This window comes from Micrasema longulum, unplaced genomic scaffold (assembly GCF_059751315.1).
Source record: "Micrasema longulum isolate JH-2025_06_02 unplaced genomic scaffold, ASM5975131v1 h1tg000429l, whole genome shotgun sequence".
Lineage (NCBI taxonomy): Eukaryota > Metazoa > Arthropoda > Insecta > Trichoptera > Brachycentridae > Micrasema > Micrasema longulum.
In genome coordinates this window covers 539,961-556,341 of record NW_028277629.1, presented here as the reverse complement: position 1 = coordinate 556,341, position 16,381 = coordinate 539,961, and the positions used below count along the sequence as shown (strand labels likewise).

General features: G+C 33.3%; 1 protein-coding gene and 1 non-coding gene across 2 annotated transcripts in view; one reads left to right on the top strand and one right to left on the bottom strand.

The window, feature by feature from the left end:
• Positions 1–7,870: 7,870 nt before the first annotated feature.
• Positions 7,871–7,943, bottom strand: TRNAR-ACG (transfer RNA arginine (anticodon ACG)). The gene has a single exon. It is a non-coding gene; the product is annotated as a tRNA-Arg (tRNA).
• Positions 7,944–8,267: 324 nt separating this feature from the next.
• The window catches only part of LOC148281628 (ubiquitin-conjugating enzyme E2 R2), a 155,874-nt gene continuing 147,760 nt past the window's right edge, over positions 8,268–16,381 (top strand). Inside the window, exon 1 of the mRNA XM_088226394.1 lies at positions 8,268–8,827. Coding sequence (XP_088082520.1) covers positions 8,651–8,827 — 177 coding nt within the window. The 5' untranslated portion in view covers positions 8,268–8,650. The remainder of the gene's footprint in view (positions 8,828–16,381) is intronic.

Sequence of the window (16,381 nt, the reverse complement as noted above, 5' to 3'; positions counted from 1 at the left end):
TTTTTTAATTAGATAAACATAATATACTGTGTCTCAGGTAAAAATCCCGAAAAGAGATGTCAAACGGAAATGAAAACGCCTCTTAATGTAGGGGGTTGGCAAGTTCCATCATGTTTAATTTCTATAAGAGTGGGCGTGTAATATTGGTTTAAAGTAGTTCGACACGGCTTCATTTCATTATTCCTGGACTGGCACCTGAAATTGATTTATTTATTAACCCTTGCGGATTATATATATATTATGTCTATATATGAGTTGGATTCGCGGTAATCTTGAGTATGCCTCATGCGTATGGAGTCCGCAATATCAAAATCATATAAACTCGATGGAATTTTTTTTTTTAAAGTTCTTAAAGTACCTTTTGTATAAGTCCCAAATGTTTAACCCGCGTTCAAATTTAAATTACAAGCAACTTCTAACTCTTTTTCATTTTGATTCTCTGATAAAACGCCGCGCTGTTTTCGATATAAAATTTCTGCATAAAATATTGAAATATAATGTAGATACTAACCTCCTAAATAAAAAAAAGATAAATGTGGGATTGAGAACACTCGGACATCGGGAAATATTTAAACTGCAATTGTTTTCAAGTAATGCTACATATCACACACCTATGGCCCGCGTGTGTCGGGAATATAATATATACCGCCGAAACAATAAAAAAAAATAATGACACTGTCAGCTTTTGCGAATAATCTCTTAGGAATAAATATTATTTAATAAGTACCACGAATAACTTAATTTTTATTGCATTGTATCTTGTAAAAAATATATGTATACATACATTGTATCTAAATATATAAATCTATTTTGTGTAATTCTATAATTGAATATATATATATATGCATGTAAGATTGTATCGACGAATACTTTCAAATTGTATGTTTTCTAGAATGTATCTTTGTTGAATTACCTAGTAAAGTAAAATAAAATTTGACATTGTATTTTTTAATTTTTTTAATTCACATTCTATTATTAATAATAATATTTTAAAAGTCTTTTGTTATGGTTGTCTGAGTCTTTAGTTTAGTTTTATCTGGTAGTTTGTAGTATAATTTCAGTCCATGTAGCTAAATCACAAAAAAACTATGGACGTGCTTAAAAACATACTAAGCATTTGAGCGATCATAATGAACAATAATGAACATGCTTAAGCTATCACAGCCTTAAGTCAACGCTTGTGTAATTTCCAATTCAACGCTCGTGTCGATTTGTTTATTGTTTTCATCGTAAATAAATACAGTTCACTGGCGAAAAATCGGCGTTTATTGTAAAAAAGAATACAATACTCGTATATTGCATTTGAAAAATAGTAAGGAGTATCTAATACAAAAAAGTAAAAATTAAATTACAATTACTATGGCGACTACTTTTCTTGACATTTGGCTTGCCAACCGCCGGCTAAATGCAATAAATAGCATGATAAATAAATAAAAATAGCAGTTTTGGAATACGAAATTCAAATATGGTTGTACGTCGCGAGACGTAAATATTTAATATTAGGTGTTCACGGATGTTCTATTGTGATCGCAAAAACGATAAACAACCATGGTGAGAAATTGTTATCACGTCGCTTATTAGCACGTCGATAGTCATTTGTGATTGAGCTATTGGTTCATTAGTCTCGATAGTCCCCGTCTAGTATTAGAACGTTGAATGTGATATTGTTCTGATATTCTCGTATTGTGTCCATGTTTACTACAATCGTTATTTTTTTGAAAAGTAATAGATTTATTTTAAAATATATTATTAAATTGAACTTTGTTTCCTGGAATACGTGATTTTTTTGTTTTAACGTGTTACACATTAGTAGATTTATTGCAAAATTGCAACTTCTTCCTATCAGCTGATGATGATGATGATTTCACCAAATAAAGATATTATTTAGTTAATTGAAGTTTTTTTTTATTGCTCTAAAAATTTTTTCATTTATAAAGTTCTAATGTTGTACTATTTTTTTTATTATTATTATCTAGTTATTCTCAACTTTACTAAGATATATTTATATTTAGAACATAAGATTTTCTCATGGTTATTTTTATATTTTATTTGGAGATGTTATGTTTCTTTTTTTACTTTTTTTGTATTAAATGTTCACTTAATTGTTTAATTTTTATTATTCTATTATTTCATATTATGTACTACGTATTAAGTACTCATATAACGTACACAATAATGAGGAACTTCAGCCCTACGGGAAATTGGATAAAAAAATGTTTTCTTATGCGGGATAAAAATTAGAGCATTCAATTGTCCTACATAGTTTCTTGAAAATGTACAGAAAAAATAATCAAAAATATTTTGATAAAAACGCACTACTTTGAATGACGTCACTGGTTCATGTAAATCAACCTATGATCTAAGAGCTATGGAAGATTTCCGGTCTGCTTGTCGCTTCTGGACCAATGGGAAGAACTGAATGAGAATAAGCAGAAATGAACCTCTGACGTTACACGCGGAGTTATTTCAGAAATATAAAACTTTAAAAAATCGTTTTTTTTTTTTAAAAAACCACTGAACTTCCTCATTATGTAGTACATAATTATTGTGAACTGCTGTGATTATTTCTGTAAATAATTTTTTGTAAAAGGTTCTTTAAATTGTCGATGAATAAATAAATAAATTTCTTTCAAGCTCTAGTTCTTCGTCTACAGTTGCATCAGTGGCCTATTTGTGAATAAATTTTAAGGATTCTATTTGAATGAGTTTAGTTATATTTAATTGTTTATCCGATCGTTTGATCGAGATTCACTGCATTCAATGGAGTGCAGTATTCACCATGCGGTACAGAAAGGGGTTTGATGATAATACTTTCAAATGGAATTTCACATAAAGTAATTTTAATAAGATTATAATGATACATAAAAAGGTGATTCAGATTTTCATTTGTGCAATGTGTGTACTTTTGAATTATTGGAAGAACTCACCAGTATATAAACATATTTCTTATGATGATTGAAAGTTTATAAAATTAACCGAAACACTGACTTTATTTCTGATTGGGAATTAAAAGTGAACAAAACGAACAGGACGCCTTCGCCGTTAAACCCATAGCGTCGCGACGCGACATCGGCGACGGACGCCGGCGTTTAGCGAGCGTCGGGAATTTGGGCTTTGAGTAACGGTCTCGTAGAACCTTCTTCAATAGGTAAAAATTTGATTGATGGCTTTAACAGGGTTGCCTGTCAAGCAACAAAAATATATTTGTAATATTGAAAATTAAAATACTTACAACGAACATGTTACTCATCGAATTGAGACTATTAAGGTGAATTAAAATCCATAAAAGTTAATTCAATAACCCGTCGAATGATTTTTAAATTTTTATAAATAACTAAAGTACGAAGAATTCGGCAGCCTCTGTGGTGTTGTGGTTAAGACGCTTGACTTACGAATGGAAGGTTCCGGGTTCGATTCCCGGTTGGAACACAAAAAATAAATGCGATTTTTCTCAAGCCAGGGTGTTCTGTATTATAATTCACCTCTGTAATTAGGCCTGTTGTAGTGCAAAAAAAAAACACAAAAAGTACCTACACTAATTTGTTTATAAACTTTTATTTAACTTCTTTAATTTTCAGTTATACGTACACCGGTTTCGAGGTTACTGCTTCATCGTCAGACTAGCGTAGAACTACACGAAATATCGTATACCTAAGTAAAAAAATATGTGGTTTTTACACATTTAAAAATGTATTGTAAAATGTCATTCCACAAATTGTTTTTCTATAAACTAACGTAACAGACAACAATGACTCATTCACAAATTTGATAAAAGAATTAAGGCAAGAATCGTCCACAATCAATGTTTAGCAAAAAAATTCGTTTTATTTTTTGGTTAAAAGTACACTTTCTGCTGTAAAATTTGATTTTTTAATGTCGATAGCGATTTTAGTGAAGGAATCGCACCAATAATTACAAAGAAACTTCTTATTTACTACAATGATTAGTAAGTGGTAAACATGTTATTAATTACCTACCTTACGAATGAATTTTAAGGTCTTTTGCAGAAAATAAATTTCATCATGACATTAGATTAACTCGCCCATGGCTTGATTCTTATTTTTAAAAATTCACAGTTTTGAAATTGTTTTTTGGTTATTGGCGAGCTTCTGGGTGGATAGAGTCCGAATGATGACGTTCTCCGACGTATAAAAAGAAGATACTCAAGACCACTAAGAAAATAAAACTTGAGTACTTCGGGCATGCCGAGTCATCCTACAGCGAAGGATTGAAGGAAGACGCAGTGCAGGTAGAAGGCGCATCTCCTGGCTAAAAAACTTGCGTGACAGGTTCCATTGCAGCACTCAGTCCTTGTCCAGGGCAGCTGCCGACAAAGTAAGGATCGCTGCGATGATTTCCAACCTTCATCAGGAAGAGGAAAGATAAGAAGAAGAAGGCGGGCTTCTCGAAATGTATACGGCAATTTCCTTCAATGCAAATCAATATTTATTAAAAAAAAATGTTAAGGAAAAATTACAATAATAATAACAACAATTTTTTATTTCTTTGCCCAGAGCACAAATAGCGAAATAGCGTGTTGTAGACAAAATGCTTCTACAGTCAAATTAATAAAACTTTCGTAAAAGTAATAAAGTTGATGTTATCGCATATAAACTTAGTAGATCATTGAAATTAGATTTATGTATGTATACTAGTGAATGGCTGGCGATTAGCGATCGACGGTCTTTTGTACGATCTAAAAAAACTTGTTGACAGTTGGTTGCGCTTGCAAAAACGACAAACCCTTGTTTTTTGTAATAATTATTCTGCTTTAAAAGTTTTACACGTAGGCTAACGATAAAAAACATATCTTGTGACGTGGGTTAGTGAATATTGAATTAATCGATAATATACATCGCATGTCAACTTTAAAACGGAAAATTATGTACAAAAAGGTTCATGTAACTGATAATATTACCTACTTCTTCGTCTACGTTCTCAATAAATTTACATCAGCAATATTATAAGTTATTCCAAATGTTTGTAGACAAGAATGATCAACATATTATAATAGAGATAGATAACATTTTAAAGAAGGGAATATAAAAGTCTAAGCGTAAGTTATTGGCTGGTGTAGGCGGCCACATTACACACTACACACTGTGTAATATTCACCATTCTGTCTACTTTTGAACATCCATATTTCTTCAATTCTTTCATCCGCTAATTTTTGTAAAGTTTAAGAGCTGAGACCTTTATTTAGGTGTGGGTGAGTCCCAAATTCATAGAATTCAGGCAACCCTTGAAAATATTTTCAATTTTTGCATTTCTTCTAGGACCAGGGCCCCGATTACAATGGGAAGTTAACAGAGTTATCTTCGACTGTCTATAAAGAAAAACCGATATTTGTGTAAGAAAATGAGTATGTTAGCATGATTATTTAGTATTTTCGTCGGTAGCCTATAATTAAACATATTTATAAGAAAAAAATATATGCATATTCTGCTTTTCACTACAGAAAACCCAATTTTACTTTGAAGATAAAATTGAAGATAAATAATAACTTCCCGTTGTATTCGGGGCCCTGTTGGTTTAAGAGGATATGCGGTGGCTGATAGTTTTGATGAATAGGCATTTGAACATTATTTTTCTCACTCTCACGCAAATGCCTTCCCGATACTGTTCGAAAAAGATAACTGCACGTCGGACTGATATATAACTAACTAAAATTAACAAAATCTATGTTTCTAATGGTGTCAAAATGACATTGACTGTGTCGGTACCTTTTGCGTTTTCCAAAAACAGTTATATTTGTATACCGTACGTTCGAAGACGGTAGATAAAACTGGGCGCGTTGAAATGTTTTTGGTGAACGATTTATCAAAAAATGAAACGATAAAAACACGCCAATAGTAAATATATAATCCAGGGTGAAAATACGAGAATACATTTGTAAAAGGAAAAGTTGTTTATTTATTTATATATACGCCCAATGGGCATTTTTAAGGACATATTTCTAAATATAAAATTATTATAAAGGAAGAAAGACACAATGGTGTATGGTAGATTTGGTGGGAGTGGAAGCGGAAGAGAGGTGTTTATAATTGAATTTGATTCAGTGATCGTTTGAAAGAAGACAACTTGTTATCAAAGAAATCACGACTGGTATGTTTGTTGGCAGACTTAAGAATTCTGGGCTTAGGGGAATGAAAACCATAGTTAGTTCTATGGTTATCGGTATGAAAGAGTAAGTTTTGCATGAAGTTTCTAGTTGGGATATTTAATTTTATTGAGCTCAATAGTTCAATTGCATCAAAGAGTAAGTTGAGAATTTGAAATAGGACTAGAAATTCGGATTTATTTCGACGGTCTGAAAAGAATATGTATTAAATCGGGTTGTGGTCCTGTGGCTGGTGTCTCGGACTCACGGACCAAAGGTCCGTGGTTCGAATCCTACTATACCCCAACTTGATTACCATTTTCGAATAGTGAGATATTTAGAACTCGTTGAAAATGGCCCTCAAAATCAAATATTGGGGTAAATCATAAGAACGCAAATATTTATTTTTCATAAAAAAAAAGAATAAAAAAAGCTAGTTTCTAGCTCATTATCGGTATATTAGTCTCTAGATAAGCCCAACCCCCAGCCTATCTTTCTTAAAAATCGATGTTGAACTGATTCAATATTTTTGATGAGAACATCATAATATGGAGAACAGATAATTTTATTTTATTTTATTTTATTGGGTAATTCAACAAAGATACATACTAGAAAACATACAATTTGAAAGCATTCGTCCATACAAGTTTACATGCATATATATCTCCAGTTAGAATTACACAAAATAGATTTATATATTAAGATGTAATACATATTTTTTTATACAGGATACAATGCAATAAAAAATAAGTCGTACGTGTGTACTTATTAAATAAGATTTATTCCTAAGAGATTATTCGCAAAAGCTGAGAGAATAGATAGAGAGAGATAGAGATAGATAGATAGAGATAACAGAGGAATACTCTAGGTGCGGGCGAAAAAAAAAAAGCGGGCGAAAAAACAGGAGAGAGTTTTGGTATTTTTATTTTCTCTATCTTTGTTGTAACTGACTTACATTTTAAAGAAAGGAATACAATTTTCTAGGCATATGGATGGGATTATCTCCTGTCATCGGCTGATTTATGTGGCCACTTTAAACACTGCGTAACAATATTTTTTTTGAGGAAAAAAAGTATAATTAACAATTTTGTTGATTTGGTCTGGATCAGGAAGCGGGTGCTTGTAAGTGTATGTTAATGGGTTCTAAAAATCAAACAAAGAAATCAGAGCGCAGGGCGTTAGGTAACAAATTTATTGGTAAAACGTACCATGAAAAACGATGGTACGGGTTCCTTTGAACCTACCCCCTCCATTCTTCCATAGGTCATTCGGCACAGTTACCTTTCCAAAATTAGGACGGGGTTAAAAATAAATTTGAATTTGTCGCAACAAAGAGGAAAAACATTTTTGAGAAGATAGTATGGAAGTCTAGGCATTTACATGGCTTATGACCTGTCATTGGATGGTTTAATTGGCCACTTTACACACCGAGTAACATTAACCATTCTGCCTATTTTTGAACACCCACTTTTCCCTAACTCTTCCATCTGTTGACTTTTGTGAAGTAAAAGAGCTGAAACCTTTATTACGTGGGTGAGATTCACCCGGCTTGACCATTTCACCTGCTAGACAACGCTTGAAAAGAACCAAAAGATCAGTGTGAACATAGAAGAAGACGTTAGTATAATTAATTTTAAGTATAAAAAATAAGTAAAATCAATTTAGAAAGCTACGATGAAATATTTAAAATAAAACCAAGCTTTAAAATTTCGCATAAATTCCACAGGCATATTATGTAAAAATAAAAATTTAACGGACCAAAAAGGATTTCGATCCTGCCAGGATTCGAACCTGGAATCTTCTGATCCGTAGTCAGACGCGTTATCCGTTGCGCCACAGGACCTTGTATTATCTCGAGCAAAATAGCTTATTTAAACAATTTGCGTATTTTAAAAACGAGATTCAAAAATTAGACCCTGAAAAAAATTATAAGTGCAAACAATTAATTTATGAACAATGAAATTGGGAAAACCGCTAAAATATTACAGATGGTTTTATTTTTATTTATCACCTAAAAGTGTACCATTTCTGCCATCTGTTTATTTTTTTAATACATTTTATGAACACACGTTAAGAAATTTAAAAGATTCTGCGTTACAAAACACTTTCAGAGATGTCGGTAATACAGCGAGTAACTGCGCAGAAAGTTGCGCAGCTGTATACGGAAATAACAGCTGTTTTCCTTGAAGTCGTCGTACGACGCGTTTGCCTGTTCTAGAATACTGTTTATTTTATTCATTTGCCAACGTTGGTCGCGTTTGGGCATTATAAGTCACAAATTTTGAATGCAGATTACTGTTATTATTTTTGTTAACACCCTTACAGTATTGGCTATTTAAAGTGAGTGATTATAATTCGACTCCGTCAAAGATCGTTGCGCGTTGGCGTTATGTTTGTTTGAAATAGAAATTTTGCATTGTGAAAGATTATCAGTGTAGAAAGGGAATTGATATTGTGTGTGAAAGTGTCGGTGGCGCGGCATTGATCGCGGTGAAAAATTTCAGCGTGTTTTTAATTCCGTGAGCGAAATCTAGAAAAAATACACTCAAAATGTCTGTTACCCCGTCTAGTTCAGCCCTCCGAGCATTGGCCCTGGAATACAAGAGCCTCCAAGAGGAACCCGTGGAGGGCTTCAGGGTCAAGCTGGTCGGAGAAGAAAACTTATTCGAGTGGGAAGTTGCGATATTTGGACCTCCCGATACCCTCTATCAAGGAGGATATTTCAAGGTACCCTTTGTTTTCGTCCTTTGTTTACATAACCTCTAACTATTGACGAACCTTACCGATACAACATGGTCTATTTTAAGATAAACTCATTTCGAGTGCACGATTTGGACGCAGTCTAGAGTTAGACATATTGCCTAGAAACGGAAATACGAGCCATCAGCTGTTCTCGAGATCTTCTTTATTCAATCCTGACAAAGCACATTGTCAAAATTATGACCAATGTTAAACCTATGTACATCACCTTATTACTAAACACGTCGAATTTCTTCATTTCATTTCATTTATAAAACTTATTATTCAGTGTATAAGATTATGTTAATTCGTTTTTTACCCATTATCCAAAAATATATAATCAATGAATACAACAACTTGTCAATACTGTTGTGTTGATCGGATAAAACAGTGAATTTCTTAAAATAGTCTGGCGATTATTCTTAGTAATCTTCAAAATGCTCCTCGATTTTAATTATTACAGAAATTTTCATAGTCAATAGCAAAATTTGTCTTTAATATTCTAGAATCTGTCATTTCCACTTGCCCATAACCTAGAAACATAATAATAGCAAGTAATCTATTATTGGCTTATTACTTATTAGTCTATTTATGAATAATTAGTTCTTATCAGATCATATCCAGCCATTATGAAGGCAATAAAAGATAAGAAGGTAGATGGTTTGATCTTTCAATATGTTATGATGGTTTGAAAGAATGCTTTCAGATACATTGATTTTAAACATAAAATTCACCAAGTACTTCGTATATATTTTTTTCATTACTAGATTATCTCCAACAGGCTATTTTACTCACAAAGACCCAAAATAAATGTTATAATTAAAATCTTATCGCATAAAACAATCGCATATTGTTTTATTATATAAGTACTTAAGTATGATCATATAAAAAATGTTATATACACAAATTAAAGTACAAAGACATATAAGTACTTGTTACATAAATATGAAGAATATGACATCATGCTTATTAGGAATATAAGAAAAATACTGTATTTTTTGTTGTTTTTACATCATTAGTTTCAGTTTTTTAACGAGTTAGTTTCCTATCATATATAGAAGATATGTAATTTTGGAAATAAGGTCAAATAAATGCAATTCTACAAATTGGCCAATGAAAAGTGATTCATGCGAATAAATCTAAGTATTTTATTATATAAGCTACTACTACTAATATCACGTCATTTCCCCGTAGGGGTAGGTAGAGAGGATGGACTGCCACACACGTCTATCCTGACTTACATTCCTAACTTCTTCCACATTCCTTGTCATACATTCCCTTCGGCTGTGTCCGCTTTCAACGTGACCAGACTTGAGATGTTGATTTATTTGATGATGCCACGTGTTTCTTCGTCGTCCACGTCCTACGTTACCGTTCATTCTAGCCATGTATACCTGTTTTACCATTCTTTGGTCATCCATTCGTTCTACATGATCAAACCCTCTCTTACAAAGGCATACTAATTAGACTTTTGCTTCAGGTACTGGTCCAAGAATTGTGAAATATTGTGGTGAAAAACACCTGTAAATAAATGTTTCACGTCAACCTCGGGAATTATACCTGGTCCCATACACAGTAGTTGAATATTCTAACCACTACGCCACAAGACGGATATTTGCTCAATGAACCAATTTTTCAATATCATTTGCTTATTCCTGAGAGCCTTAGCCACGCTCGCCTACTTTACAAGGCGTGAGGTTCTCACAGTCCTGTACCTCCACCTATGACCCGACTTGGGAGGATACACGAAAGTTGGTCGCAGGCAGTAATGCCTGGATCGATTTCTTGAATACCATATGCTCCATCTAGGGATCTCAAGCGCCAAGTCTTCTTCTTCTTTACTATAAACCTATGGGGTCTGTTCTCCGGAGGATTGCTGTTCTGTGAGGTAGATTCCTACATGTTCTTCCATCTTTTCGGCGGCGATTCCTGCGAGGCTAATTATGTTTTGCAATTTATGATATATCAGGTAAGTAGCTCTTCTGCCATAAGTAAAAAATACAGTTAACACAATGTTGGAAAAGTGGTTTGTTAATATTAAGCATACACAACTCTGGTGATCGCTTATAATAGGCTGACCCATACAACATTACAAATGTAATTAGTACAAATGAGTAAGTTTGAACAATGTTTTGAGTATGTCCAAATGCTTGCAGACTGGCTGGGTTTCCTTCCTCGGTAGTTATTCATATTTAAATTTGTTGCAACAGAGAGGGAAAACATTTTTGAGAAGGGAATATGGAAGTCTAGGCATTTACAGGGCGTATGACCTATCATTGGTTGGTTTATGTGGCCACTTTACACACCATGTAACATTCACCATTCTGCCTGTGTTTGAACATCCACATTACCTCAATTCTTAGTCTTTTGTGAAGTAAAAGAGCTAAAACCTCAGGGGGGTTAGATTTATCCAACTGAACCAATTCACCTACTAATTAATCTCACTCGCATGATAAAGGTTCCAGCTTTTTACTTCACAAATGTCAACAGATGGAAGAGTTGTGGAAATGTGGATTTTCAAACATAGGCAGAATGGTGAATTTTACACTGTGTGTAAAGTGGCCACTTAAACCAGCCAATGAAAGGTCATAAGCCCTAAACTGCTCTAGACTTCCATATTCCCTCTCTGATGTACTTAATTGTTTTTTTTATTTTTTTTATAACGAGGTCCTTGTTTTTTCTTTCTTATTTTTTCTAAGACTATCAAACTAAGCCAAAAATATTTGTTTTATGTATCATATTATTATCAGCTCTGTTTTTTTTAAGTTTTGTAATTTTAAAAGTACTCCGCCAGTGATGTCACAAGTTCTAGTCAGTGAGTTCTAGGGAATAGTTAGTTTGCTTTCCGGTAACCGGAAATCTATCACAAAACTTATCATTGGTATTCGGAAGACCTTGTGACGTAATTCTTAAGTAGTTTATTTTTATTAGAAATTATTTTCACATTTTTTTTTCACACATTTTCGAGATACTTCGCTGTGCAATTAAGTGTTGTAATATTTACCGCGTGTAAGAAAACATTTTTTCATATCTAATTTTCCTTGGCACTGAACCTGCTTTTTATTCTTGAACAAACAGCTAAATTCAGAAAACATGTTGTTTAGTTTTTTGTATGATAATAAGTGTTTAAATTAGGTTATGTATAACAGCAGCAACAAACCGCCACGCCGTTTCTCCTTAGTGGTAGGCAGAGAGGAGAGAACGCCATATCACTCTGTCTTTGCTAACGCACGCACGCCAAATTATTCCGACTTTTGACATTTCCTTCTTCAAGTTGTTTGATTTGGTCGTGCCATTGACATATATAATACATAGACATGCCCTATAGAGTATTTTTTTTGTTATGTTACGAAAATGTACCCATAGTTACCAAGTACTGTTACCAAGTAATAGTTGACCGTCTAACCAACTGCGCTACGGCGCCTGTCAAATTAAAAAATAAACTACACCCTTTTTTAAATTTCGGTAGGTACGAGAGTAAAAAAATCTTAAAATTCGTGTATATCCGAATAAATACCCGGGCTGAAAGGAGTAAATAAAAAAATATTTTACAACGGAGATATAGAACGGAATATACAAGTCTAGACATTTACAGGATTTAAGTGGCCACTTTGCACGCTGTGTTACATTCGCCATTATGTGGTAGAGTGTAATAAGCCCTGCAAATGTCTAGATTTCTATATTCCCCTCTATAAAATGTTCTTCATTTATTTTGTAATGTAATATTTTAATTACTCACAAGGGGGTTGAATCCAGTTCTTGTCTACAAATATTTGGACAAACAAAAAATATAATTTGAATGTTAAATCACTGCTCTAGTGCCATAATCCAGGGAGAAAATACATGAATACATTTGAAAGAAAAGTCAGACCACGTTTTCTCTTACAATTAAACATTATTAAGTATGCTTACAAAACATTACTTCATAATGCTTTTATTCAATCATAGAAACAGGTTCGGTGTTCCTTAATAAAATCATCGACCTATTAATACACATAGATGCACCCTGAGCCCTTTAAAAATTATGACAAACGCTCAATCATGCCCAACGCGTATTTACTCATTTTTTAACCCACAGCCGGGTTTTGAAACGAGCCTGACATTTAATTTGAAATCAAAATGCCTGATTGCGTCGTGAAAGCGTGTAAAAATCGTTCGGATAAACTTAAAAAAGACGATGTAACTTTTCATTTGTAAGTAGATAAAATTATTTTGTATATGTCAAACTCTGATCTTTTTACCAACAGGGGTGAACTTAATGTAGGAATACGATTTTCAAAAATGTATTAAATATTAGTTAATATTATTTTAGCATTACCAAAAATCCAGTAAAAACAAATAAACGGGTAGAAATTATAAGGAATTTTAGTAAAGAATCTGAATCTACATAAAATCCTAATGTTGTCTGTATACGTTCAAATACATTTTTTTTATCTACAAAAAATAACATCCTTCCAATTTTTTATTATATGCATTTTCGTCGAATGCAGCCCTGGTGGGTCGATAAATAATACATTTACGCTCATATTTTTTTTTCAGTGTTCTGTTGATTGAATGTGTTAAGAGCTATAAATATACCCATGGCAAAACTCATCATTTTGCCAAAAACCATAGATTATTTGAGTTCATATTTGCAGTTTCAATATTTCTTAGTTCTTTAAATCTCATCAGGTTTCATCGTAATGATCCTACAATAATGTTTCCAATTTCCTACTTCTAGCGCTACTACCCCACTGACCTACTTTTGTTTTATTTTGTGGTACCCCACACCCCCTCCCCCACCCAATCAACCTATCTTCCTAAACAATAGTGTTGTAGATAAATCTAGTGAGATGCTTGGCTTTGTACTTCGAAACTCTGGGTATGTCGATACTACCACTGCAATTCGCACATTGTATGATGCACTAGTCCGCAGCATACTAGAGAATACTGTTCCATTATTTGGCAGCCTTCTGAATCGTACCACATCTTTGAAATAAAGAATGTTCAAAAGCGTTTTTTGCGATACTTATAGGGTCAAAGCACCAGTCAATGACCATCCCCCAGTAAATGACCATTGGTTAATAAAACACAATATAATAAGAATTGCTACATGTGTCCAGTCAAAAAATAATTTACACTAGAAACTATGACAAAAGCAGTAGGCGGACACATCTTTTGGTAAGAAACAAATCTATCAGTTTTGAACTGTGAGTTGTCAAAAGGTAATAGTGTGTCTTCCCGTCATTGTTCTGAGATTGATAGCGTTTTTATAAGGAAAGGTGTGGTAAGTATTGGCGGCCTCCGTGGTGTAGTGGTCAAGACGCGAGACTCACGCACGGAAGGTTCCGGGTTCGATTCCCGGTGAGAACACAAAAAAAATATTGTGAGTTTTCTCAAGCCTGGGTATTCTGTGTTGTAATTCACCACTGTAATTGGGCCTCCTGGCCTGTTGTGGTGCTAAAAGGAAAAAAAAGTGTTTTATTTGGTGCTATTTCTTATGCAATTCTTTGAATATATCCATATTCAAATGTGTTAGGGTGTTTTATAATGTTTTATAATGTAACTAAATCTGAATATTTTTTGACTGGGGTAGTAGTGGCCATTCACTGGTGATTCTGCTCTTTTTTTAGAGTAATATTAATTATAATTGTTATACTCGTATTTCAATAAAAAAGTTAAAGTGCTTAGAAAAATTAATGTGTTTTTTATTGTTTTCTATTATTTTGTACGCTTAAATAATGAAATTTATACCTTTAATGTGAATTTCACTACAAGCTGAACCTTAAACGGTCATTCATTGGTGTTTTGACCCTATCTTAAAGAAAATATTATTTCTAGCTCGTCGCCAATTTTTTCTTGGGAAGCATTTCTATAAGATGTTTTCTGGAAGTATGTATAATCCAAATATACAAGAGATCAGTTAGTATGTTTCCAAACATTATACTAGAGAGAGATCTCACTCACTGTTTTGCGCGCCCAGGGCTGGTGTTCTGAACGGAATAGAGCGCGGAGAGATCGCTCTGTTAGCTTGTATTTAGTACGTAAATACGCGTTAAAAATGCGTTATCTTCGCGCGCTTTTGCGTTTAGAATACCATCCCAGATACCGTTCGCATGCAAGTCAGAATTCAGCCATTAATAGGGCAATTTGCTTGCTGAGTACGGCTTCTGCGGACCTATTTTTCTGTACATTTCGGCAGTTCAGCTATTTTTTTTATTAACTGCTACCTTTTATTTACAGTTATAATTACGTAATGGGTTAAACAACATTTTTTTCCTTTTTATTTAAAAAAAGGATTATTTGCGTTCTTATGATTTACCTAAATATATCTGTGGAATCTAAATATAAGCGTGTATCTACCTTCCCCTACGGGGAAATGGCGTGATGGTACTAGAATTTTCAACAAGTTGTAAATAACTCGCTATTAGAAAATGGGAATCAAATTGGGGTAGAGTGGGATTCAAACTACGGACCTTTGATCCGTGAGTCCGAGACACCTAGTCAAATAGCCACAGAGCCACAACCCGATTTTTTTATTTTACATGTGTAAATGTTATTTATATTTATTCTATAAAAGTCATTCATTGACCATCCAGACAGTAGAGAAAATTCTTTGTTATTTTACCTTCTCATTTATTATCATCATGCCCCTTTCCGCTCCCAGTGGTGCATAAGGCACTGCATTTGTTGAGAGAGATATACCACAAACTTCTATATTCTTTAAAATCAAACAAGTCAAATACCGAGAAGAACACTACAGTAATTATAATGCTACAGTATTACTATCATACTAGCAAGCAGCAGTTGGCTAGCGGTAATGGCAATGGTCAGCGCGTTTGCTTACGATGGAAAAAGTCTCGGGTTCGATTCCCGACACGGTTGACTCGAAATATTGATTTAAAACAATGTTTTTGCACTGGAATATTTCATAGCCCCTGAAGCGTAAGACTGATTAATCTTACCTTCATGTAACATAAAAATGATCAAGGTATGCTGCGATTGGTGTACCAATGCTCTGTCCTATGCACCATTAGGTGCGAAAAGGAATAACGATGATGAAAAAAATTGTCGGCAAATAATAAATATCCTATTTTACGAATAATATTCGAAAACGAAACATTTTAAGTAAATAAAAATATTATCTTAAAAACGAATTTAGAGGTAACCTTTATAGGCATTAGAAAAATATTACCTTCAAAAATAATTTACAGGTAAATTTATTTAGGCGATTATAATATATAAATTATTTATCTCTGTCGCTTTGCAAGATAGGTAAGTCAAATAGCTCATTAAAAAAAACGTCTTTTGAAATATTCAGTTCAAGTAACGATTCATAGAACTTTTCGATTTAAAAGTTTATTTTATTATCCGTTCTTACAGTTACGGGGGTAAAATTACTGCGAAAGTAAAAGGGCTCGGATCACCAAACGAAAAATAATACTCGAATATACTGGAAGAAATCATACAAAAATTGACCTTTAACTTTATTTGCGTAATAATGCGACAACGCCGGGGACTCCGATTGAAATAACAATTTAATAAATATTTTATTTTAAAATA